We start from the raw sequence: 26,130 nt of genomic DNA on the forward strand, positions 1-26,130 counted from the left end.
GTTGCTCAGAAAAAAGGAAGATATTATTCAGAGCATAAAATCAGCTGCTGTTTTTGTGTCTTCATCTGTTTTCGCAGTTTGTGTTGTACATCACAGGTATGCGGGTTAGAGTGGGGGGAGATTAGCATGACATCATTTTATGAAAGGAGATCCTAGGATCCCTAAGGAGCTAAGGACCCACTAGGCCAGTTCTCAAGAACGTGTTTCTCCTGGAGCTCTGAAGACTCTCTGGTCACAAGGGGGAGAGGCAAATCCCTGACACTGCAATGGAAGGTTATATTCCAGTTTTAATTACTATGTGCACAAAGGCATAGACCCAGGTCTGCCTTGGAACTGGAAATCAGAAAGCATCTCATGCATTATAAGCAACCACCAGTGATCTGTTCAAATGCTGCGTAGATTAAAAACAAAGGATCAGGGCCACAACATATACTAACAGAGAAAACTTAATAATGTGTTCACACAGGTGTTCTTTTTAAACATTAGCCTTTTGCATTTGGCAGCAGCCCAGGAGTTTTGCTACCAGAAGGTTAATCCTTCAAATAGGATACAAAGCCAAAGTTCTGCCAGTTTTGTGAGATGCAGGGTATTGTTATGCAAGATGTGATGTCAAATGGAGCTGAGATAACTTTAGTGCCTGGTGTAATTCTCCCATTGTCCATTATAGACCTCGGCTGCTCTGCAGTCTCAGACTGGCCTTTTGAGGAATCAGTGTTTCCGTTTTCACAACCAGACTGAACTGAATTGAAGCTGGCTGTGGGTTGCTTGCTAAAGTCTTTGGCTTCATCCTTACACGTTTGTGGCTTTTTACTAAAGGCCTATGATGCAAACAGAAGGCCTTAAGACTCACAGCTGAAAAGCTGTATTCCTTAAAGCTGTATTCCTCTAAAATTCTTATTCTGGAATAGTTCCATAGACTTCAGCAAGGAGATCTACTTTCAGTGATCTGAGGACTATGGACATACTACTTTTTTCTTAACCGATACGTGGTCAATAGCAAAGATAAACAGACTGCTACTGCTGTTTCCTTCTGCTTAAGCAGCATTCTCTGAGCAGTCATTTGGCTTCTGTCATAGCATCACTATAACAGTATCACTATGATAGGGGCATCACTAATTGTCACCTGAGTTGATGAAGCTCATTTGACATGGACATGAAACTGAGTCTTTAGTCTTATTTGCCCAGTCTTGTAGAATGCTCTTCCAGGAGAGATTCAACAGCTGCCCTCTCTATTGACCATTAAGGTTTCCTGAAAACTTTACTTTGTAACAGGTTTATGTAGAGCAGTAAGTTAAACATTTTCTGAATAGTGATTTGCTTTAGATTTTTAAAAAGTGGTTTATATTGTGTATATATTATTGTTGTAAACCACTTTGATATTTTTTAAATGAAATAGCAGCATACAGGTTTTTTAAAAAATAAATAAATGCAATCACTACCATGTCATTCTGGTGTTTGTAGCTGGAGTGCAGTTCTGAGCAACACTAAGTAGACAATTTTCACAGAACACAAATTCTCTTTGTCCATTAGCTGTCATAGAAGAGGGTCCAAAACACATTACTTCATCTAATTTTCTTTTCTTTATATGCTGAGAACAATGTGTGTACCCATACATTTAGTTTTTTTAAACAGTGTGACTAAAGCCGTACTCACACAACAGTTCCACATTCAGTGAAAACATAGAGGGGATTTTGTCCATTGATCCAATTCCAAGTATTGCATATTTAGCTATTCTCTGGACACAGAAGCTATACCATGTTGCTCTCCAGATGTGTTGGACTACAGTACCCTTCAGACCCAGCCAGCAAGACAGTGGCTACGGATGATGGGAGTTGTAGTCCAACATCTGGAGGCCACCAGGTTGACTGTATACCTCCCCGCATTTACAGCTAGTACTTTTTTAAGTTTCTTTCTGTGCTGTCAGTGATCTTGCAGGTTTCCAGACTGTACACAGGCAATGTTTACAGGTTTGGTTGAATGCACAGAGTCTTGGAGCATAGTCAGCGGGCACAATCCTGCTCCCCCCTCCCCTCCATGCAGTCACTGGGCTGGATCCACACCATTGCACTTAGGTCTCATTGAAACCAATGTGAAGGATCCATTGGTTTCAATGGGACCTGAACGGCAACTAATTAACTTCATCTGGATCCAACCCACTGAATGCAGAATTGTTATGCAAACAGGATTTGAGCTTCCTTTGCCACAAACTGATAAGCCACCGAAGTATTTCCATTCTTTTTTTAAAAGTGCCAGTAGATTTATGTAGTGGCTCATACATACCATTGCCCTTTTTGATGTTTATTTCTTAGCATTAGTACAGCAAAGAATAATTCTTCTTTACTATTATTACATTGGACACACTATTTCCTCTCCCCCTCCCTTTTCAAGAAGGCTTACCCCGCTTTTTTCCCCTTTTCCTTTTAAGGAGCTGGATTTATGTGTGTATAAATCACGTTGCTTATACTGCAGTTTATTAAAAGGAGAAATGAAAGGGAAAGAAACATCGCTGCATATAGTTCACAAATTCTCAGACAGGTTTTGTGGGCCATCTGAGTATTGTTGAAAAGACTTCTCACTTACTTTCACTTGGTGAGTGGGCCAGGAGAGGTTTCTAACCTTAAGAGAAATAATTTAAAAGTTTCAGGCAGGTGGAAAGGAGAGATGAAAAGCAAGATGAAGAGGTAATTCAACACTGCTCTGAAATGAAGTCCAGGATGGGGCTAGCAGAGAACACGGCTAATGAACCACTTGCTTTGCTTATACAGAGAATGGTAAAACCAAGTTTGATTAGGTTGGGGTGATGTGGGGTGGCTTTTCTGTTTCCTCAGTCTTAAAATGAATTGCATTCCAGTGACTGGGGAAAAAATTGACAGAAAGATATAATCTATTGCTGCGGGGAAAAGGTTGTGTTTTTCATAGCAACTATGTAGAAGCTGCTTTTGGCGGTAGTTTGACCTCAATATATTTTTTTAAAACTTTCCTAGATGGTGAATTGTATATGGAGGGGAAATAGCCTGAATCATATTAATATTTAAAGAATAGAAAAGGGCTATGTTTATTTGTAGCCTGCAACTCCCTTGAATTTAGAGATTCTCTTCTCTCATTTTTTGAAGCAAGGTTTTCAGTCTTAAAGAATCTAAACATGTTAGAAGCATGTTAGGAGCATGTGCCATAAGGCAAAGGGAATCAGAAAACTAGCAAATGAAAGAAGCCTAACTACAATTTATTAAAACTTAGTTACTGCCATGTTCATTTCACTTTAGCTGAATGGCTATTTCAAGATTTCCCACACTGGTTTTGCTGCTTAAGATTTAATAATTTAATAATAATTTTAATATACGTACAAAACTGACAGTTTTGTAACTTACATAGTATTAAAAATGTTGCTAATAACTAACATTCAACAAAGGAAAATGGAAACACTTGTTGTAAGTTAAAAGAGCAGAGGTTTATCTTCTCCCTGTACAAGGTAAACAGTGAAATCCCTGGTGCTTTGCAATAGAGTGGACCTTCCCTTGCAGTTTCTCTGTTTAGATATGCTGTGGTTTTTATTGGCACACGTCTCACACATCCCAAATACTAAAGCAGCCTTCCTCAACCTGCTGCTCTCCAGAACAAAACTCCTACCACCCCTGAATATTGGCCATGCTGGCTATGGCTGATGGTAGTGGTAGCCCAAAACATTGAGAGGGTACTGGGTTGGGGAAGACTGTATTAAAATCTTTTGATGTCATCATTGTGGCAAACAAATCTTATGTATTTAATAAACTTATTAGACGCTTGTCACCCAGAGGGTCCTCAAGCAACTTACATTGAAAAATATATACATAAATTCATTGTACTGTAAAATGAGCAGAGGATCATATAGAACATTAGTTTTCCATACAGCATATAAAAAGGTAAAGGAGCCCTGACAGTTAAGTCCAGTTGTGAACAACTCTGGGGTTGTGATGCTCATCTCATTTTACTGGCCGAGGGAGCCAATGTTTGTCTACAGACAGTTTTTCCGGGTCATGTGGCAAGCATGACTAAGCCACTTCTGGTTAAACCAGAGCAGTGCATGGAAACGCTGTTTCCCTTCCTGCCAGAGTGGTACCTATTTATCTACTTGCACTTTGACATGCTTTCAAACTGCTAGGTGGGCAGGAGCTGGGACCGAACAACAGGAGCTCCCCCCGTCACGGGGATTCAAACCGCCGACCTTCTGATCGGCAAGCCCAAGTAGAGGGGGTTGAATAAATGAATTCAATGTAGCCTCACGCTTCCTACATTAATTTGGTGGGGCAAACTTTATGGAAGACCAGGAAAGACTTGCTACATCAGTTTGTTGGAGCTTTCATTTTACTTTATTAATGAAAACCCTGCCATTTTACTCTGTACCATATGAACAAAATAAAAGAAATGTCATGTGTCAGCAGCATTTGCATTCATGTTAAATGGTCAGTTAACACTAAAGGAGCACATGCTCCTACCAAGGGCTCATTTGCATGTTTTAAGAGTTCTGTGGGTCTGACCAAATATGCTCTTGGTCTGTATATATTTTTTGTGCCACAGAAGATGAATGTGTTGTCCATTCAGTTCTCCTTGAAAAGGTGATCTGAGGCTGCTGTTTTGTTCCTTCCTCAAGCTATGGCACATAAATTCTTAGAATTTAAAAGTATTAAACAACCGCATAAGAAAAAAATGTGCCAGGGGTTTTTGTGTATTTTTGGAGGGGGGAGCCTCAGTATTAAGTGGAAATCACTTTATCTGTAACATTAGTATTGCCATTGTCCATACTGGTTGGGTATTCAAAGACTATCTTAGTTCACAGCAATATAAAGTATCAGATTCAAAATCAAAATTATAAGCATCTTGCATTTTTAAAAAGTATATATGAAAAAAAATGGTGTTACATAATTACATCTGGAATAGTTCTTTAATTACTTTATCTTCCTGTCATATTTTATTTCAAAATTTTATATACCCCATTCCTTACATTAATGTGTCTCTTGGGGTACTCCCAAAACATTGTTTCAGATAATTACAAAAAACCTCCACAGGGTTTTGTACTAGAAACATGTTTTCAAGAAAATGAAGCTTTTAGCCAGATAATTTGCCTATACTTTCTAAGCTAGTAATTTACTCTTTTCCTTTTCTTTGTTAGTTTTAATGCTAAAACAGTCCATTGGGACTCATGTACTTGCAATAATACAGTGTTTGTAATATGCAGTAAAGAAGTTTCATCAATTTCTATAAAACCTTTAATGTTTCTCCTTGATATTTCATGCTGTAAAAATATGTTGTTGTAAAAAATAACCTATAAATGTGGTCAAACCTTTACCTTCTGTTCCAGTCACCCTCCTGTACTATTTAATCTGCATATACATTTCAACCAGAGCTGTGCTGCTAATATTTAATAATGATGTTTCTCCCTAAAAAGTTTAGGGACTTTTACAAAAGTCTGTATGTGAAAGTCTACTGGCATACACGTAGACTCCTCAAGATCTTCTTGTATAAAGTCTGTGCAACTGTGAACTATTTGTTGCTTTAGATCTATTCTGTATCAAAAGTTACATACTGAAAGGATTCAGATGCATTTGTGCATGCTTCTTGCATTCCTGCTGAATCAGTGCATTAGCAACCTGAAAAATTCATTTTGTGAACATGCTTTTGTAATTAATATATACACCAGGGATGGAGATCCTGTGGCCCTCCAGATGTTGCTTGACTACAGCTCCCATCATCCCTGTCCATTGGCTGTTCCACCTGGGGCTGATTCAGCCACATCTGGAAGACCACTCCTGAAATACACAAACTGATTCAAGTTACCTTCAGATCCATCATTTAAGCTTGGGCCCTTGATACTGCAATGTTCCATTGTGGTTTGCTTGATCCATTGCTGTTGCTAACTCCACATTGATAGTATAAGATCAGTTGGCTACAATACTGCCAATTTTGTTATAAACTATCCTACAAATCAGTTTAATAATTTCTACTTGTATTAGCTGCACTTCCACCAAGTGTAGGGGTGAGGTACAAATAAAAATAATTATATTATAATTTCAGTACCTAATCTTTTTGAGAAGTATCTGTCACTGATCCATGGATTCTGCCAATAGTTCAGTAACATTTTTCCTTCATGTCATTTTAGGGTGCACCTGGTATAATGGGAGAAAGAGGAGTTCCTGGGCTTAAGGTTAGTAGAGAAAACTCTTGTTGTTCTTTCTCATTTGTGTGTATACTTCATTGTTCTTATTTCATTTATAATTATGAACAATGTAGTGAATAGGTTGGGACTTAACAACTTACAAAGTTTTACCCACTGAGCTTCATGATGTAGCAGGAACCTGAATCATAACCTCCAACACCCATACTTAGCACTTTCTTTACCATACTACTCCATCAAGTACCGTACATTGGCTTGGATAACTGACTTTGATCCTATCTGAGGGATCATATATTTAGTTAAGATGGCTGGCAGAAAGGAGGGAGATGACTTTTGCTAATTCTCCCTCTTTTAGCTCACATGTACGGAGAGTTGGGAGACCCTCTGGAAAAGTGTAGGCTCCTATCTTCCATGAGGAAGGGGGAATTGGCAAAAGTCTTCAAAAGTCTTCCATGGACAGACGGAGCCCTTCCATTTATGGAGGGTGAAATCTGTATCTAGGCTATTGTATGCATATAGTTGGAATTATTGTTTTGCTTTCAAGTTTTGTTACTGGAAAGGCCATAGATTACCCTTTGTATTAATCCAGCTGGACTTTTAAACTGATCCAGTGGCTTTTAAAGTCGGTTTTCATGGAGGGTACCTCCTTCACTCCCTGTTAAATGAAAAGCAAGCTTGTTCTCTTGCATGAGAGGTGACCACAGAGCCCTTGCTTTGCATGCAAAAGGTTCAAGGTTCAGTCTGTAGTTCACTCTGATGGCATCTAGAAGGGCTGGGAAATATTTTTATCTAAGACCCTGGAGAGCCACTGCCAGTCAAAGGAGATGGGCAGATAGCTTGGCCTTATTTACTTAAGGCAGCTTCCTGCGCTCCCCACTACGTTCTCTCATTTATTATGTGGCATTGAGGGTTGCAGGGGAATCCTGCAATGAATAAAATGTGATTAGGGCACAGTTTGATCAAGCAAAATAGCCCCAAATTCCTCACAATATAATAAAAGGAACACATTATTCTACTGCCGAAATGTAATTTCACTTAGATTTAATGACATTCCTGTAGCCTGTCTAATTACGTCAGCTGTGCCAGTGTATGTCAGGAAGCACATAGGCCTCTCAGCAGAATTTGCACATTATATTGCTATTGACAGCTAACTAGGTACAGGGAGGGGGCGTAAAAATCATGGGCTTGCTCTTTGTCCATCAGGAAAGAACACAGGCCTTTCGGGAACAGCCATTTCTCACTTCAGAATCCCAGCGATGACGCTTAATGCTTAATTAGTTTCCACGGCAGTATCTTTTAGAATTGCAGAGGAATCAATAGCCCTCAAATGGGATTTGAATGAGCTACAGTGGTTAAGCTCTGACAAGATGAGCTGTCTAGGTCAGGTTCAGAGAATTGAAAAGTGGCTTGCCAATGTTCTGGTTTGTCAAGCAGTCAGTAATTTAAAGAGCAACAGGTTTAAGCTTTAATCTGTAGGCCACAACTCGCTGAAGTTTATGGATTCTTGCCCATATGCCAATTTGTCCTCATCGATGTCCATAATATTCTCTATCATTCACCCATACGCCAAGCCATCACAAGATGGAGAAACTTTTGTTTTTGTGCTACCCCAGAGGGAACAACTAGAACCAATGGAAATTGCAAGCAAACAATTTTTTTGGTTAAACATTTGACTATGACAGTGGAAGAAGAATAAGAGTTTGGATTTGATATCCCGCCTTTCACTCCACTTAAGGAGTCTCAAAGCAGCTAACATTCTCCTTTCCCTTCCTCCCCCACAACAAACACTCTGTGGGGTGAGTGAGACTGAGAGACTTCAGAAAAGTGTGACTAGCCCAAGGTCACCCAGCAGCTGCATGTGGAGGAGCGGGGAAGCAAACCCGGTTCACCAGATTACGAGTCCACCGCTCTTAACCACTACACCATGCTGGCTCAACTATCTCAGGATGCGATGGGCTCTCTTTCTCCTGAAAGAAGCAAACTCACAGCAGTACAGATCTGATATGTACAAACAAGCCACTTATTGGTCTTCTGAAATGTATTTGCTATTGACACAGGGAGGTGCTCAGCACTTAGCACTCAGCACTCAGCACCCAACCTATGCTTCTGCTGTCACATCCCAGTGTATCTTGCCAGGCAAAGAGTCACTCCATTATTATTATTATTTTTATTTAGAATATTTCTTACTTGCTTTTCCCCATAAGGTCCCAATTGTGAGGTAGTGTGGGAGTTAAGGCTGTGTTAGTTGTTACCCAACAAATGGCCAGTAGCTGGGGTAGAGAGCCTCCAGCCCATGAGCCAATCTTGGCCTACCAGTAGGTCCAACTTGCCTCCTCACAAGACCATTCCCCCCAAACTACACATTTGTCCTTCAACTGATGTCATAGGGTGATATCAGCTGGTGGGCAGTGGGTGGGGTTCCCTGTAGAGAATACACTGGTGAAGCAGACCCCTTCAGGGAGCAGGACTAAATCCTACCTCACCCCACCCCGCTCATCAGCTGATGGACAGAGAGTTCAGTGCTACTAGGTGCTGCTTTGCTTGAAGGGAACATGCTAGTTAAGCATAATTCTCCCCCTATCCCATGGGTCAACTTTGACAGGCAAGTGGGTGGGATTGCCCACTTATCAGTCACTAGCCATCATCATGATGTCAGATGACTGACACTAACTTGTTAAAGTTAGACCACAGGTTATGGGAAGATAAAAGTTCTGGCTCACCTGACCAAAAGGGCTCTCTACTCTAGTCTATAGTGATTCTAGTAAAGAAAGGAGGCATAAGAAGTATTTGGGGTGTTGCTGCCACATGGCATCATAAGCAATTGATACTGGACAAACAAAAAACTAGGTGGAAGCAAGTCAGCTTTGTATAAAAAGAGGCTTTCTCTCATTGATTTAATACATTTAAAAGTTGGATAAGATATAAATTATACTATCCAAAAACTTTTTTTGAAATGTGATAGAGCTTCCTATTTGTGATGAATCAATTTCAAAATTATTACTACATATCATCACATCCTTTAAAAATTGCACAAGTTAAATTAAATATTTTCTTACAGATTCATTTTAAGGAGGATCTTACAACTCTGTACTACCTGTACTTTGGAGCCATTACTGATCTGAACTTTTGCTTCTGTCTTCTGTTTAAATTAGGGTGACCCTGGCCAACGAGGAGAAAGGGTGAGCTGTACGCTTTCTTTAAAAGCATATACAAATAAATCTAAAATCATTCTCAGAGCTTTCTTGACATCTGATGGGAGGGCATTCCACAGGGAGGGTGCCACTGCTGAGAAGGCCCTCTGCCTGGTCCCCTGTATCTTCATTTCTCACAGTGAAGGAACTGCCAGAAGGCTTCTCAGAGCTGGACCTCAGTGTCCGGGCTGAATGATGGGGTGGAGATGCTCCTTCAGGTATACAGTCCTGTGTTATAACCACTGCTCTTTTTCTAGAAATAGAGGTGCCGTAACTCTCCATAAAAACCTCCCTTGCTCTCTTGGAATGGCAATGGCACCCCCTGAGATGTGCTGGAACTGAGTTCTAAAGAGTACTGGCTGGAAAAAAAACCCTGGTTATAACAACTTTGGGGGGGGTATCAATAACAATATAATTGGGAGGAAATATTGATAGTGTTACAAAATTTTAGTGGGAGGCAGATGTTGAATTAAACACAGTGCACGTATTTTATTGATTGTTTTAATTTTTAGGGTGATTCCGGAGAACCTGGGCCCAAAGGTGACTCGGGAGAAAAGGTACAGGTCATAGTGCATTGTGGGGGAAAGATACGTTCACAGTAATTTAATGTTTAAAAAATGTTTTGAAAAGTATCGAAAACAAACTGCATATAGAATATTTTTTTAATGTTTTTCTCTGATAAGAAACAGAATAGCAATAAGCAAGAGTACAATAGCTATTGTTACAGAATGCATGGTGCTTTACACATCTTGGGGGACCGTGACTGGTTCTTGACCCACATACCTCCCAGGGTGGTTTGGGATTATTAAAATGCTTATTCATTATATCTCTCTATTTCGACAACATAGTTTACATTTACTCAGCTAGCATAAAATGAGATAATGTCACACATCCCCCCCCCAGTATTATGAATAAATCATAAACATATCAAATACAACTGGATTTCACAGCTGCATCTCTCCACACAACTATTTCTTTGTTTCTGAATACAACAGGGCAAATCTATTTTCAAATATTATTTCTCAAAGCATGTTATTTACAGTCAAGTGGATATTGCAGATACCTCAGTCTTTTTTGATCTCCCCATCTCAAAAATTCTTTTTTAAAATAGTTCCTTTCATTAATTTGAGAGTGTTTATATCTGTGGGGTTTACAGAACAAATTCAAGGACAGCCAATTTGAAAGGCATGTGCTCCACCAGAGTGAAGCTTTCCCCCTCTTTTTCTTCAGTAAATATAATATGAACATAGTATTATCCTGTCATTTGTGATACCTAGTTAGATTTCAGTTCTCAACATAAACTTTGTGATGAGTTGGAGAAAAGGGATGATAGCTCTGACAGATCTTGACTGAGAATAAATAGATGACTACAGGCCTCTTTCAGCCTGACTTTATTAATTTAGAGATTTCAACACATCTTGCCATGATAAGTAATTTTTGGGGAGAGAAAGATAGTCACTTTTTCTAAATAACGGCAATTATCTTGTGATATATATTTTTATATGTTGTGATATATATATATATATATATATATATATATATATATATATTAAGGGACGCGGGTGGCGCTGTGGGTAAAAGCCTCAGCGCCTAGGGCTTGCCGATCGAAAGGTCGGCGGTTCGAATCCCCGCGGCGGGGTGCGCTCCCGTTGCTCAGTCCCAGCGCCTGCCAACCTAGCAGTTCGAAAGCACCCTCGGGTGCAAGTAGATAAATAGGGACCGCTTTCTAGCGGGAAGGTAAATGGCGTTTCCGTGTGCTGCTCTGGCTCGCCAGAGCAGCGATGTCACGCTGGCCACGTGACCCGGAAGTATCTTCGGACAGTGCTGGCCCCTGGCCTCTTGAGTGAGATGGGCGCACAACCCCAGAGTCTGGCAAGACTGGCCTGTACGGGCAGGGGTACCTTTACCTTTTATATATTTTTAAAAAACATGAAGAGTCTACCTTCACACGCTATTCCTTTTTTCCAGACCTGTTTAAATTGGCTGTGAAACATGAAAATGAATCTGTAATAATGTCATATAAAACAGGAAAGTTGAAGAAGCATTTTTTCTTAGACGTGAAATGTTCATTTCAATTACCTGTTCATCTTTGGTCCTACAATGGTCTATGTATGCATGCCTTACCTTTCAAGGTGGCAAACATGGTCCCCCCACCCAATTTTTTCTTCACAACAACCCTGTAAGGTAGATGAGACTGAGAGATAGTGGCTGCCCAAAGGGTCCCCCAATGAGCTATTTGGCTGGTTGGCTGGGGATTTGTCCACCAACAGACCTAGTCTGACATTCTAACAGCTCTGGTGAGCTACAATTGTAAGTGATTTATGCCCTTGCTGAGATTTGCTCCTTGAACCTTTTCCCTAAAGAAGGATTAATCTGAAAAATACTAAGCACCTGTGGTTTCCTCCTCTTATTTCTTGCTCATGGGGCCTTCCTGGTTTTATTCTCACAACCACATCACACTCACTCTCAACTATAGTTTATGAGTGAACCAGACCCATAAAATATTTCATGATTATATTGGTTTGCTACAACTGTTAAATCTCCACTTAGATTTCCACATTTGATCATTATTTCTGGATTTTTTTTATTCAGGGTGACCCCGGATCTTCTGCTGCAGGAATTAAGGTACAGTAATATCTCCGCAAAAGTCCACCTCATCTAGCGTCCACTTCGGTGAACATCCGCAGCAAACCCGGAAGTACCGGAATGGGTTACTTCCGGGTTTGCCACTTGCACATGCGCAGAATCACTAAATCATGCTTCACGCATGCACAGACAAGGCGCATTGCTCTGCGTCCTTTTCGGCTTGTGGCCGGGGCTCTGGAATGGATCCCGGTCGCAAAACAAGGTACGACTGTAATGTATAAATCACAGCCTTTCTCAGATAGCTTTGCTACTCAATGCCCAAATGAATTTTCCTGCATTTTCCTTCCTTCTTTCCAGCTTGGAGGCACTCCTACACCCATTTTATTACATTCTATCATGTGTTTGTTTTAGGGAGAACCTGGAGAATCAGGTCGACCAGGACAAAAGGTAATGTTTCAAAGTTATTCACTTATATACTTGCAACTGATAATAATGTTCCATGCATCTGATTAAGTGCTATAGTCCACAAAAGTTCATGCCGTTAAAAAAATATATCTTCAAGTTGCCACAAAACTATTTGTTGCTTTTGCTGCAAAAGACTTAACACAGCCACCATTCTGGAAACTTAAATGATTCTTTCCCTCAGTATTAAATCTGTGAGATGAATTGTTGTTGTTTAGTCATTTAGTCGTGTCCGACTCGTCGTAACCCCCTGGAGCAGAGCACGCCAGGCCCCCCTGTCTTCCACTGCCTCCCGCAGTTTGGTCAAACTCACGCTGGTAGCTTCGAGAACACTATCCAACCATCTTGTCCTCTGTCATCCCCTTCTCCTTGTGCCCTCCATCTTTCCCAACATCAGTGTAATGGTTGTAAGGGGTTACTTGTGCGTAAGTTGCCTGCTAGTTGTGTCCAATTGCCTGGTTCACCATGCCTTGGCTGACAGCCCTCACTCCGTGGCCGGTCAGTCGCTTGCAGAATCTGTCAGTGGGTGTTTCTTGAACCTTTTCCAGCATAAGAGCTGTTTGACCCCAAGTCTCCTCCTATTTTCCCTGTGCGGAACTCGTCTGTGCAAGTAAGGGGAAGGCAGGGGTGTGCCAGCACTCTCTCCACTAGTCTCTGATGCAGGGTCTTGGAGACCAGTCTCCAATTCCTCCATCTCCCTCCCTTCTCTACTGGTGTTGTGCTGAATTCCTTCCCCCCTGCTGGTCCCCTCTCTGGCATCGCTCTGGAGCCCTGCCTCCGCCTCTCGTACTGATGTCAGTTCCCTGACAATCAGGGTCTTTTCCTGGGAGTCTTCTCTTCTCATGAGGTGGCCAAAGTATTGGAGCCTCAGCTTCACGATCTGTCCTTTGAGTGAGCACTGAGGGCTGATTTCCTTTAGAATGGATAGGTTTGATCCTCTTGCAGTCCATGGGACTCTCAAGAGTCTCCTCCAGCACCATAATTCAAAAGCATCAATTTTTCGGCGACCAGCCTTCTTTATGGTCCAGCTCTCACTTCCATACATCACTACTGGGAAAACCATAGCTTTAACTATACGGACCTTTGTTGGCAAAGTGATGTCTCTGCTTTTTAGGATGCTGTCTGCTGAATTAATGTGAGATGAATTAATGTTCATTTATTAAGCTCCCTACCACACCATTATTACTATTGTTATTATAATTTCAATACCTTTCTATACCACCTTTCTATACCACCCTTCACCCAAATATTTACAATATAAAAACACAAAAATACATACCATAATAACAAAGAAAACAAAAACAATAGCCAGCACTCCACACATAAAATGCCATGGAAAGTCTGAGGAGAATTAACAAGGACATATTTCCCCATCTTTCTCCTGACAGAAGTCATCAAACAGGGTGACCAAAGCAGTTTCTGTGCCAAAACCAGGCCTAAGCCCAAATTGAAATAGATCTAGAAAATCAGGTTCCTCCAAGTAGTAGCAGAGCAAGCCGATTGGGTGCCTAGGGTAGCACATTTGCCCTGTGCCCAGGGGCAGGGCAAGCCAGGACAAGACTCTTTCCAGGGGCCTCTGAGGAGTCTGCCTGCCTTCTCCCACTCAGCTGCCCCACAGCTGGGGGGGGGAGGCAGCAGGTGGACTGTTTGGGGCAGTTCGAAGCCTGTGGGCACCCAAGCCACCACATCACTCCCAGGAGAGACACATGGCTCGGGTATGCTGCAGGCCCCGTGGTGAGTGCCACCCAGCATTTTGTCACCTCCTTCAGTGGTGACACTCGGGGCGCCCTGCCCCCACAGCACCCCCCTTCCTCCACCCCTGCCTCCAAGAATGTCTGGCTCTGGTCTGTGACCACCTGCTCAAGAAACCTGCCCAATAATGGGAGATTAGCAGAGAGTGTTTCTTGATGAGTGGTTTTACCACTCCCTCCTTCAAGCAGGCAAGGTCCACCCCCTCTCGCAAGGACGTATGAGGCACCTCCGTGGCCCAGCCAGCTGTCCTCTCCCTGCTAGTTTTCATCAGTCAAGAGGAGCAGGGCTCAGCTCAAGATGTTTTGTTACTTGATGCAAAGGACAAGAAGATGCAATCCCCAATCCATATACAAAAGCCAACTAGGCTGGCAGATGAATCTTGCTTCAACACTGGTGATGAGACACTGTTCTCCACAGCTGGGAGACAGCAGACTAGCTTAGGGAGTGCAGAACTGACCACTTGAGAGTTTTCCTGCAGAATCTGCCACCTGAGCCATCTGTCTCACTCTGCCTAGGGCCTGTCCTGAATAATACAATGAAATATTCAAGGTGGGGCCACTAGGGGCACATCGGAAGATGGCTGACAATAACATTTGTCCAACCCACACGAGGTAATTAAGAGGCTGTGATGGGAGTAAACAGCCTCCCGCCCCCCTCCCAAGTGTGTGTGTGGGGGACTGCCCTTGCCTGCTGTGCCCTATACCACCCCCGAATTTGAGGGGGTGGGGGCCCTAGGCAGAAAGCCCTTGTGTGGATTTCGGCGCTCCTGGACGCTGTCCCTGGTTCACGCCTCTAGCTGCAGCAACTTCAAAAGAAACAATTAGGAGGAAGCTAATGCACATATTTCAATGATGAATGGGGAGTAAAGACTGCTAACCGAAGAGATCTCTGAGAAACAAGATGGGTCGGAGGAACAGGAATAAATCATGAGAAGACACACCAAGGCTCGGTATGTTCGGCGACGGGACTGGATGGGGGAGGGGAAAAACTTTCCTTTCTTTTCTCTATGTGATTAACCAAGAATCCCCCCCCCCACAAGTTACAAGTCAGAAATGCCGTTTAAATTACTTAAGCTGAGGATTTAAGACTGTGTGGAGATAATTTTCTAACCAAAGCATGTTTTAAGGAGACTGTGGAATGTATAGGAGCTTTGGAATGACGCAGTAAAAAATACCGTCGCCATTTTGGCAAGCTCTGTCGAAAGACTTATGTCTGAGAGGAGGAGTAGATTTGTTTTCATATTGTGAGTGGCCTCCTCAGAGGGACTAAAGAAGGCGACAGTTTTACGAGACTGATGATAGAAAGAGAGCTTTTATTTATGAAAGTGATGATATATGGAAACCATCTCGACATGATGATTGGAAGAACGGAAAATTCACACTGGATAACAACTGGTGTTTACCTACTTAAGGAGATTATCAGAAGAGATCATAAAGAAAAAAAGAAAAAATATACGAACAAGATGAGATGTGAGAACAGCAAGAGAGGACTGGTTAGAATTATGAACATTATTTGGACAGATTTGTGGATATTAATGCAGCAGCAAGAAGATGATTGGAATCCCCTTCGGAAATTGAAATATGGGTCCCCCCCCAAAAAAAATTTAAAATTCGGCTTTGTAATTCGGAATTTATGTGACGTGATTTGATTTGATTTGATTTGATTTGATTGGTCGGTTAATACAAATTATTTAAAAAAAATAATACAATGAAATATTCCCTTAAAAATAAGGGGTTTATTAAACTAATATGGAATGCCCAGCTACCCTGTTCCCAGTGAAGCACATGAACTCTCCTGGGACCATCCCTCATCGTTATTCTCTCCTGTTTTCAGTATCACACTGGAAATATATTTCCTAATATGCTTACTTGCCTGAAAAAAGATAACTAGATCATATAAAAATTGCACACCAGGCCGTAAAATGTTTTAAACATTTCACTTTTTATGACACAGTTTGTGCTATGTTGGCTAGGTGCTTGGTTCATTCATTTTACTAGGGATTATATGGGAGGAACAGCAGAAACTACTTAAACTTTACGGAGGATGTTAAGCTCCATTTGGTGGATGGCACCCCAGGGCAGATAGTCTGTCAAAGTCTATAGGCCAGGATATGGAGAGACTTGCTTAAAGGCCTCAGCATGTCCAGTGGAATGTTTGGGCTTTCGCCCCTTTGAGCAGCAAACCCTCAGGCAATATCACAAGCACCTTTTGAAAGTTGCCTAAAGTGCTTTCCATATGGCTGTTTGAGAAACTCAAGGCTAATGCCCTTTGGGTGTCCAGAATGAACTGTCCTCCTCTTTTGAATTCTAGTCATGGATTTTTAAAAGAATGGCTCAAAAAAATAGTGCTTATTTTTTTTAAAAAAATTGTTGATAAATATGTACATAAAGTATTTGCAGCCAATGGATATTTATGTTTAAAACTGTTATGATCTGCAAATTTATTTTGTTCATAAGAGTCTCTTTTAATTGGAAAAGCTAGTTAATGCATCTTAGATGAATTAATCTATAAAACCATTGAAATTGTTTATAATGCATTGGATGTACTACAGCATATTTTAAACCATGTTTGAATCATGTTCTCTATTGCTCTTTTCATCAGTCAGGGAATATTTTGCTGAAATGTGGCATCACTAAAGTGGCTCTCGCTCCATTACATTCATGATTGACCAAATGAATGAGATTGCAATGAATAATCCATAGCCATGAAATCCACATTAATGTAGAATTTGATGAGATTATTGCTTTGGGTGGAAATGCATGATACCATAAATAAATAAATAGATGTAGAGGGCACAATCCATTGGGGATTTCTCCCGCGCAAGATTCATTGCAACAAAAGTCATCACAGCTGTAGTGTTGTGGAGCTCCCATTGGACTTGGGTCACAAAGTCCATTAAGTCTCATCTGATTCAAGGACAGAAAAATCTGTGATGTTTTAAATGCAATACATTTCTCATCTAGTCTTGAGGATATAAGTAAATGTTATCATCTTACATACTTATAGGTAGAATCCTGATTCTGAAAGGTAATATTGCTTTGCTGTATTATTTTAGCTGGATTCTTAGAGCTGTATAGCTGTACAGCTATAACAAAGGCGGCATTTTTCCATCTCCGCCAAGCTAAGCAGTTGGCTCCTTACCTCTCTCGCCCTGACCTAGCCACTGTGATCCACGTGATGGTCACCTCCAGATTAGATTATTGTAACTCGCTCTACGTGGGGCTGCCCTTGAGACTGACCCAGAAACTCCAGCGGGTGCAGAATGCTGCAGCGAGACTCCTTACGGGGTCCTCGCTGCAAGATCACATTCACCCAGTGCTATACCAGCTGCACTGGCTCCCGGTGGAGTACAGGATCAGGTTTAAGGTGCTGGTTTTAACCTTTAAAGCCCTATACGACCTAGGACCCTCGTACCTATGGGACCGCCTCTCCTGGTATGTCCCACAGAGAAACTTACGGTCTTCAAATAAAAACATCTTGAAGGACCCAGGCCACAGAGAAGTTAGGCTGGTCTCAACTAGAGCCAGGGCTTTTTTGGCTGTGGCTCTGATCCGGTGGAACATTCTGTCACAAGAGACTAGGGCCCTGCGGGACTTGACATCTTTCCGCAGGGCCTGCAAGACAGAGCTGTTCCACCAGGCCTTTGGCCAGGGCACAGCCTGACTCCCTCCTTCGGCAATCTTCATGGAGCTCTGGCCCAATGGTTGCCAGTGGTTTGTTTTGAATTAATTTTATAATGAATGATTTTAGAGTGTTGTGTTGTACTGTTTTATTGTTGTTAGCTGCCCTGAGCCCGGCTTCGGCTGGGGAGGGCGGGATATAAATAATTATTATTATTATTATTATTATTATTATTATTATTATTACCGGTACATATCTTTTCGTCTGTGGTTCCCAGTGGTGCTCAACACATCATAAACTCCATTGCACAACAAATCTTAGTTGGATATAATACAAGCTCTCATATTCTGACCTCCCAGTATATCTCTGCCTTAAAGCACTTGCAATTTCATCTTCAGACCTGTACAGCAGAAGCTATCAATTAGCATTAAGTGATGAGTTTGTGATGGTGCCTAACATATCCTGAGAACCTCTCTGACACCATGAAATCTATGATCCACCATAAATGATGTCTGAACTAAAGACACTTAAAGTAGAAATGAATTGATGTACTGTGCTGCTTGCTGCTTTATTTTCAGTGTGTATAATTCCTATATATAAAATTTTGAAATTTAGAAGCTAGATAAATGCTGGTGACTAAAATGGTTGCAGAGTGATCTATCCATCAGATACTGCTATCATGCAGTGTCTGGTCCATTTATTTCAGAGGTACTTGCACGGGTCTCTTCAGTGCCAGCCAAATACATGTTGCTACCTGAAGCAAGCCCAAATGGCACTTGTGCATGCACACATGCCAGGATCAGCATTTTAAAAACTTTGGCTGCATCAAATTCCTGCCTTCGTCTATCTTCACTGACCTCTAAGACCAGCCCTGGATCTCTTAAAAATAGCAGCTAGAAGCTGAGCAGTGACAGTTTTTGATGGCCTTTTTTATTATCACAAGTGATTCATAAAATGCTTTTTCCATTTCATACATCTGTGAAGCAAATAAAATGCATACATTCACTGTGAATGTAAATTTGATTTTAACATGACAAAGGACTTGAAAGTCTTAATGGATGTCGCATTAGAGCTTAGGAGGAAAATGTCCCTGCATAGCAAGGTGAAGGACAAAGTACAGGAGCACTAATGGTTTTGTACAAACTGGTTGGCTGATGGATGTTATAGTCAAGCAACATTTGGAGGACTATAGCTTCCTCAGTCCACAGGCTAAATCTATGAGGCCCTGATCTTTACAGTGTTCAAGTCTTGCATCCTACAACACCATCTCCATTGCCACTGTAGATGCAGCCATTAGTGCTCCTGTACTCAGGAGCCTTGCCATGCCTCGCACATTTATCCTAGCTCTAAGGCAACTTCCTGTAAGGCTTTCTAGCCCTTGGCGGTTTAGTCTCTTTTGTCATCAGTAGAATTGGATTTAAGAGCAATGGTAGCAACCACCACGCATGCTGCTGCAGCTAAAACCAGTTCATTAGACTGGGCTGCCTGTCAGCACTTCCTACTAAACAAGCACTTCTGCCAGTTCAGTGCACACTCTGCCAGTTTACTGCACAAATGTACATCAAGGGCTTCTTATTTACTTCTCAGCCTCTTCATCAAAACTGTGACCTCATGGAACTGCCTTTGAATATTGTTAGGCAGCAATTTTCACCCTTCTCCCTTGCTCTTAATTTTTCCACAACAGAACAGAGCCCTGTTAGTTTAATGCCTAATCCATTGCTTCGGAACTCAGTTTGACAGCAGACAATATTCAGCATATCAGCAAGTGCCTACTATGGAATAAAAATATGAGCTGTAAATCACAATAAGCTTGTGCAGAACATTAGAGAGGAGAGAACTTTACCACTGTTCTTATATTAGCATAAATAGAACAATGGCTAATAACTGGAGTTCATATGCAAGCAAAGTTGTCACTTGTCAGTGCTGTGGAAAATATAATTTATCCCTTGGCAATATTAAATGGATGGGTAGTGTTAATCTGAACCAGTATACCAGCCTAATCTACAACTGAAGTAAATCATGATGCTTTAAAGCAGTCATCATCTTGCATTTTCGGGAAAAGTTTTAATGGGCATGCAGAGTTAATTGTAGATTCCATGCACATATGGAACTCCTACTTGGGCAAAGGCTTTTGTCAATGCTGCAACCATGTGCCTTGCCTGTTGCATTCAGTTTTGTACCAAAGTCCTTGGGTTTAAAAATATTTGGTTTCTTGAATGTGAAGGATATCCCTTTCAAGTAAGACATTTACGACAATTGTTTAGAGCATGAGAAACTGTTTTGCTATGAATGCCCCAGTAGAACTATGCTATCATAGAAGGCCTGTTCAAATGATGCTTGACCCACAGGACTCTAGCTTGTGGTGAAACTTGAAGCAGGCCTTAGCCTTCCTTTGTGGCTTAAAAGGCCATAGACTGATTAATCAGCAAAAGCCTGGTTATGTAGGAACGTTTTTGCCTAGTGCCTAAAGATATGTTATGAAGGTACCAGGTGAGCCTCTCTGGGGAAAGCATTCCATAAACAGTCTGGTTGGGTTCATATTTGGCTTGTCAGATTGAATGATATCCCTTTCTTCCCCCTGTTTGCTGTTCTGGAGGTTTTCTGGATTCTTCCCAGAGTAAATTTGGGGGGGCCTGGGGGGAGGAGAAGTGCAGGGGAACCCCTTACACTAGCATGGGCTTGTGCTAGTGGGACTAGTTATTTCAATCCTTCCACATATATTTAATTTTGACTATGTAGCTATCCTTTGGCTACTAAATGTGGTTTAATATTCTCCTGCAATGCTATATCATTTTATTTTGTAGGGTGAGCCTGGGCTCCCTGGACTTCCTGGACTTCCTGGGATTAAGGTAAATATAATGATGATCTCCATGTAGTGAAGTTCAACCTGTTAAATGAATATGAGAAGGGTGTGTTAACATGTCAACTGGATATATAGAAAACTTACATTTTTTAAAAAAATATATGGAGACTTCCAATAAATATGAAATATATTAACAAACAGCAGCAGTAATCTCACATAGTCAATGGGCTAACTTTAATAGGACTGGTCCACTGACATTCGAAAAGGCATGTGCATAAAATCCAGTCATGTACATGGACTCAGACTGTAATGTCATTTCCTATACTTTATGTGGCATGTCAAACCATACAATCATGGTTTGCAAGAGTTGGATTTTACACACAGACGTTGCAACAGAGGCAGGAGATTCATGCACATCAGTGGGTGAGAAGGGAAAGCATGTTTTCACTGCCCACCACAAATAGGAAAGCAAACTTGACAAGTGTATTGTTTGATACATAGCTGTAAGTTACAATCAATTATGCATTCTTGATCATTGTTTAGTTTTGTAGATTAGGAATGCAATTGTGCATGATTAGCATGGAAGTAAGCCCATTATATGCAATGGAAGAAGAAGAAGAAGAAGAGTTTGGATTTGATATCCCGCCTTTCACTCCCCTTCAGGAGTCTCAAAGCGGCTAACATTCTCCTTTCCCTTCCTCCCCCACAACAAACACTCTGTGAGGTGAGTGGGGCTGAGAGACTTCAAGGAAGTGTGACTGGCCCAAGGTCACCCAGCAGCTGCATGTGGAGCAGCGGGGAAGCGAACCCGGTTCCCCAGATTACGAGACTACCGCTCTTAACCACTACACCACACTGGCTCTCACTGGCTATCTGGAGCTTACTCCCAGATAAGTGTGCATAGGATCTTTAAGAGTTGGGCAAATAAATGTCTGATGAGCACAGAAGCATATCTTATGAATTCATTACATTCAGCAAGAATGTTCTTACTGTGGTATCATAGGAATAAATTCCATTCATGTTTTTCCCTCTTTCCCTTTCCCATTTTTATTTCAGTACATCAAGAGTAGCCAGTGCGGTACCCTCCAATGTGTAATTTTGTCACACTACAGCTCTTATCAGCCCCAGCTAGTTGGCCAATGATCCGGGATGGGAATTACAGTGCAGGAAAATCTGGAGGGCACCATGTTGGCCCTGCCTTTCCTACACTGACAGCTGGTTATTAAAGGAAAAAAATCCAGAAATTCAATATGTTATAAAGCCTCCTGTGCTGTTGTTCTTTTGGAATAGTTAGAAATGTTACTGGTGTGAGAATGTGCTCCACAGTTTCATTCAGGAAACAGGCAGAGTACTCAAATATAGAATATTGACTCATCAGTGTGAAATCCCATGCTCCCCTTTAAACAAGTCTTCCTTGAACCTTGCACTGTGATACAAAGCAAAATGCCTTTTGGCTTTGTCTGCATTCCAGTATCCCAGGAAGTGATACTCCGTGTATGCATATAATATATACACACCGATTCCTGGTGGACAGGGGGAACTCTGGAAAGCATAAATTATTGCCTCTCTTTCTCTTAAAATTCAAGACATGAAGGCTGTCTCTTAATAGCAGCCAGCACTCCAGCACTAAGCAAGCCAAGGCACATATGGGACAGGATGTTGACCCGTGTGAATTCCAAAACAGTATAGGGTTAGGGGAGGGTGGATTTGCAATGGCAGCCAGATATGTAAATCTACAAATTGAACCCGCCACACAGGCATAGGGGATAAGTCTTTATATTATTTAACAATATTTTGGATTAGGTGATTGGAGAATAGCAGTGGTTATCTGTGCTTGCAAAATACAAAGTGCATTTTATTTCAGAGATATATAAATTAAATCATGTTTAAATATGAGTATTTTGATGCACTAGAGTTCTACTAAACAGCTGAGACAGAGAAATTATCTGGGAAATGTTTGACTGCCATTTTCTCCACAGGCCTCTTGATGAACCTTGTTTCCTCCAACTTGTGGCTTACTGAAATTGGGATGGTGCAGCTTAATTTATGGTTACACTTCCTGGGGAGCATCGCACTGGCTCCCCCTTTCTTACATGTACCATGAAGTACACAAAGTCAAATAGTTTTTAAAACAGTATGGAACAACAGTGCCCTGCCCCACAGCTGCTTGGTGCATGCCATCTTGAACATGCAAGAGTCTTAAGTGCTTTCTTCCCCAAGCAGGCATTGACTTTGTTTAGGAAAGAGTTGGGACCCAAAACTACCATATTTTTCATCCCATAGGACGCACCGGCCCATAGGACGCACCTAGTTTTTTTGGGGGGGAATAAAGGGATTTTCCCCCCTTTATTTCCCCCCCAAAACCAGGTTGGGGAATCCAAACCAGGTCGGGGAACAGCAGGATGGCGGCGCTGCGCCTCCCCGCTGTCCCCCGAGCTTGTGGGGCTGCCCGATGTCTGCCCAAAGCGCAGGGCGCTTTGCTTCAGCGCTCCCCGCACTCCGTGCAGCAGGCTGCTATCCGCAGCCTAGGGAGCCCTGCAGGAACTCCTGCAGGGCTCCCTAGGCTGCGGATGTCTTCCCGAAGCGCCGGGCGCTCTGCTTCCAGCACGCCTGGGAAGCAGGCTGCTATCCGCAGCCTAGGGAGCCCCTGTGATAGTCATTTTTATATGACTATCACAGATGTCAGAGAGAATGTGGTGAAGCTGTTAGCCCCCTGAAGACTGGCTCCATGGAACCTCAACTTGGTGCATCTAAGAGCTGGGGGGGGGGAGTGGGTGTCTCCACTTTAAGAAAATACCAAAATGCAGTTTCCTGTATTCTTGGCTATTTAAGAAGAAGTCCTCTATGGTTTCTGATTCCATAAGGACCCAGATCAAAACAGAATGGGTCTCTTGTTTTCATTTGCCTCTGCATTGCAGAGGCATCTGTACGCCTTACTGAAATGGAACTGCCTGTTTACTTTGTTTCACACGCCATTAACATCACTAATCTGGGTAGAATTCCATTTGCTTCTTGCTATCTCAGTGGAGTAGTTGATGACAACACAAATCTGAAAAGAAGCAATGTTTGTAGAGTATTCTTGGTACAGTTATGTAAAAGAACATTTGAAGTTTTTGTATTTCTTTCTTGAATAAACCTGAAAGGAGGGTCATAAGGGGAGCCAGAGTAACTTTATTCAAGAAGCCAAATGGATTATTATGTTGAAGTTCTTTAGTCATGTTTTGGTTGAAATGGCTGGTGATAGTTTTGGCAAACTGGCAGATATCAAGGAAGCAATATGTGATGGCTAAATATACAGTGGTACCTCGGGTTACATATGCTTCAGGTTACAGACTCCGCTAACCCAGAAATATTACCTCGGGTTAAGAACTTTGCTTCAGGATGAGAACAGAAATCGTGCTCCAGCGGCGCGGCAGCAGCAGGAGGCCTTATTAGCTAAAGTGGTGCTTCAGGTTAAGAACAGTTTCAGGTTAAGAACAGACCTCCGGAACGAATTAAGTACTTAACCCGAGGTACCACTGTACTTTGCTCTATATGTAATCCCATCTTATCTTTTGAAATTGTGTCTTATTTGGATTGTCAGTTTGTTTGAAATGACATGAACTCCTGCTTTTTTGACTCTTATTAGTCCTGTGCAAACATTCAAATCACTCTCGGTTTCAGCTAATATTGTAGGTAAATGTAGAAAAGAGAGTATGATGTCAATCTTGATGTTGATGACATATCAAAAAAACAGTGGTATATGCAGAATTGCTGGCTAATAAGGAAAAAAATTGACTTAGATTAGTTTGTTTTGGGCTTGATTGGCAGGTTTTGGGTGGGGGTTGGAAGAGGTCACAGCAGCAGAATTTTCTTCTTTCAAGCGTGGATGCTGGAACTTCATTTTAAGGGAGCAAGTTACTGAGCTCACTTCTAGCACATAATTCCACATGCAAGGTGGCTGCAAAGGCTGCAGGGTGCATGCATACTGCTTCCTCCATAGTCTTCCTCACCATGGTTCTGCTGAGCCAAGGAACATAGTAAGCTGTCTTATATTGGGTATATTAATTGTTCCACCTAACTTGCTATTATGTGCTGACCAGCAGTCACTCTCCAGGGATTGTTTTCAGCTTTACCTGCAGATGCCAGGGATTAAATTTAAGGTTTTCTTCATGCAAAATCTGTGCTCTGTCACTAAGCTACAGCCCTTCCCCAAGATGGGGTTGGCAATGGCAGGGCAATATGCCAACTTGGCATTGTCAGCTGTTGTGGTTGCATTTATGTTCCCCTCCATCTACAGCTCCTTCAGATTTAGCCAAGAACTGGCTACCGGCTTGTTTCTGGGATCATTTCAAAAGTGGCAATTATAGCTATGTCAGAAAATTGGTAATAGAAGGGAGGGAAGGCATTTGTTGGAGGTGGGGTGTGGTTATGTCTTTATGTTCTTTTTGACAATCAATTAAAAACATTTGTTTTTCAAATAAATAAATAAATAAAATTAGTAATAGGAGATGATGTGTCTTAACATCCAGCAACATTCGCCAATGTGGGCTTCGTTCCAAATATCTGATCATGTTTAAAGCCAAAGGGTTGGTCCTGGCACTGCCTACAAACACATGCATGGTTGCTAATGCGAGTGCTAATAAATGCCAGAATTCTGCTGGCAAAAGGCTTATACAATGGTGCTTTCCTGGGGTTCTTTAAGGATTATATCTGCACAGGCAAACCATTCAAAAAGGCTGCTTATAGGAATTAATTGTAGATTAAGATGTTTAGTCAGAAGTATCCAGTGACAAGGAGTTGTGGCCTCTCTGTGTGTTACGGCGACTTGAGAAAGGGTACATGAAAGCTGACTGGGACATTTTAGCAGTACTCTTGGCCTGGCAGTGATGGAGATTTCCTGTAACACAAGAGGAGAAGGAAGTAATCAGCCTCTTGTTTGTACAAATATATTTAATAGGCTTTCACATGCCAAAATGTTAGTACATGTAAAACTCATGGCAGCGATCGTGGTTACAAAACAGGGGGTTGAGGTTTATTGAGGATGAATTAACATGAAGCAGCATACTGATGTGATTTTGAGCATGTTGCAGTAGTGTGAGAAAGTTTTCTAGGAACTCTGCAGAATCAAAGCATTCTATTAATATTTTTGAAGATGATTTAAGAGCCTTAAAGTGTGCTTATTAAAGTAAGTTTGATCATGAAATCACTTTTTATTTCTGGCCATTGAAATAAGTTTGGAGTTGTCAGATTGCTGGACTGACTTGTAACAGTGTTTTCATCATTTGCCTCCCAAATAAAAAGCTGGTAACTATTTTCATTGGTGCCTTTTAACAGAGTTTAAACATGCTCTTTTTTTTGCAACCTAGCTCATGACAGCAGTAATAAAACAAATTATTTACTATTCTTTACCTCTCCCTCCTTTTGTTCTTGGCTCTCACTTGCAATTTATTGATCCATTTAATGTTCTCTGCAATGCTTACACACTATGCTAATTTATCCAAATACAGTTTTTGTTTCCAGCTGTTCAGGAAATTTCTTTGCCTTCATAAAGTGGTAATGTTTTTCACACCAACATAACTTATTTG

General features: G+C 41.5%; 1 protein-coding gene across 1 annotated transcript in view; it reads left to right on the plus strand.

Annotated features, from left to right (window-relative positions):
• Window positions 1–26,130, plus strand: part of COL25A1 (collagen type XXV alpha 1 chain) — a 292,587-nt gene that overhangs the window by 217,941 nt on the left and 48,516 nt on the right. Inside the window, exons 13-18 of the mRNA XM_083756612.1 lie at window positions 6,134–6,178; window positions 9,301–9,327; window positions 9,852–9,896; window positions 11,932–11,964; window positions 12,337–12,372; window positions 20,565–20,609. Coding sequence (XP_083612738.1) covers window positions 6,134–6,178; window positions 9,301–9,327; window positions 9,852–9,896; window positions 11,932–11,964; window positions 12,337–12,372; window positions 20,565–20,609 — 231 coding nt within the window. The remainder of the gene's footprint in view (window positions 1–6,133; window positions 6,179–9,300; window positions 9,328–9,851; window positions 9,897–11,931; window positions 11,965–12,336; window positions 12,373–20,564; window positions 20,610–26,130) is intronic.

The sequence above is a fragment of the Podarcis gaigeae genome (assembly GCF_964106915.1).
Source record: "Podarcis gaigeae genome assembly, chromosome: 9".
In the NCBI taxonomy this organism is placed as follows: domain Eukaryota; kingdom Metazoa; phylum Chordata; class Lepidosauria; order Squamata; family Lacertidae; genus Podarcis; species Podarcis gaigeae.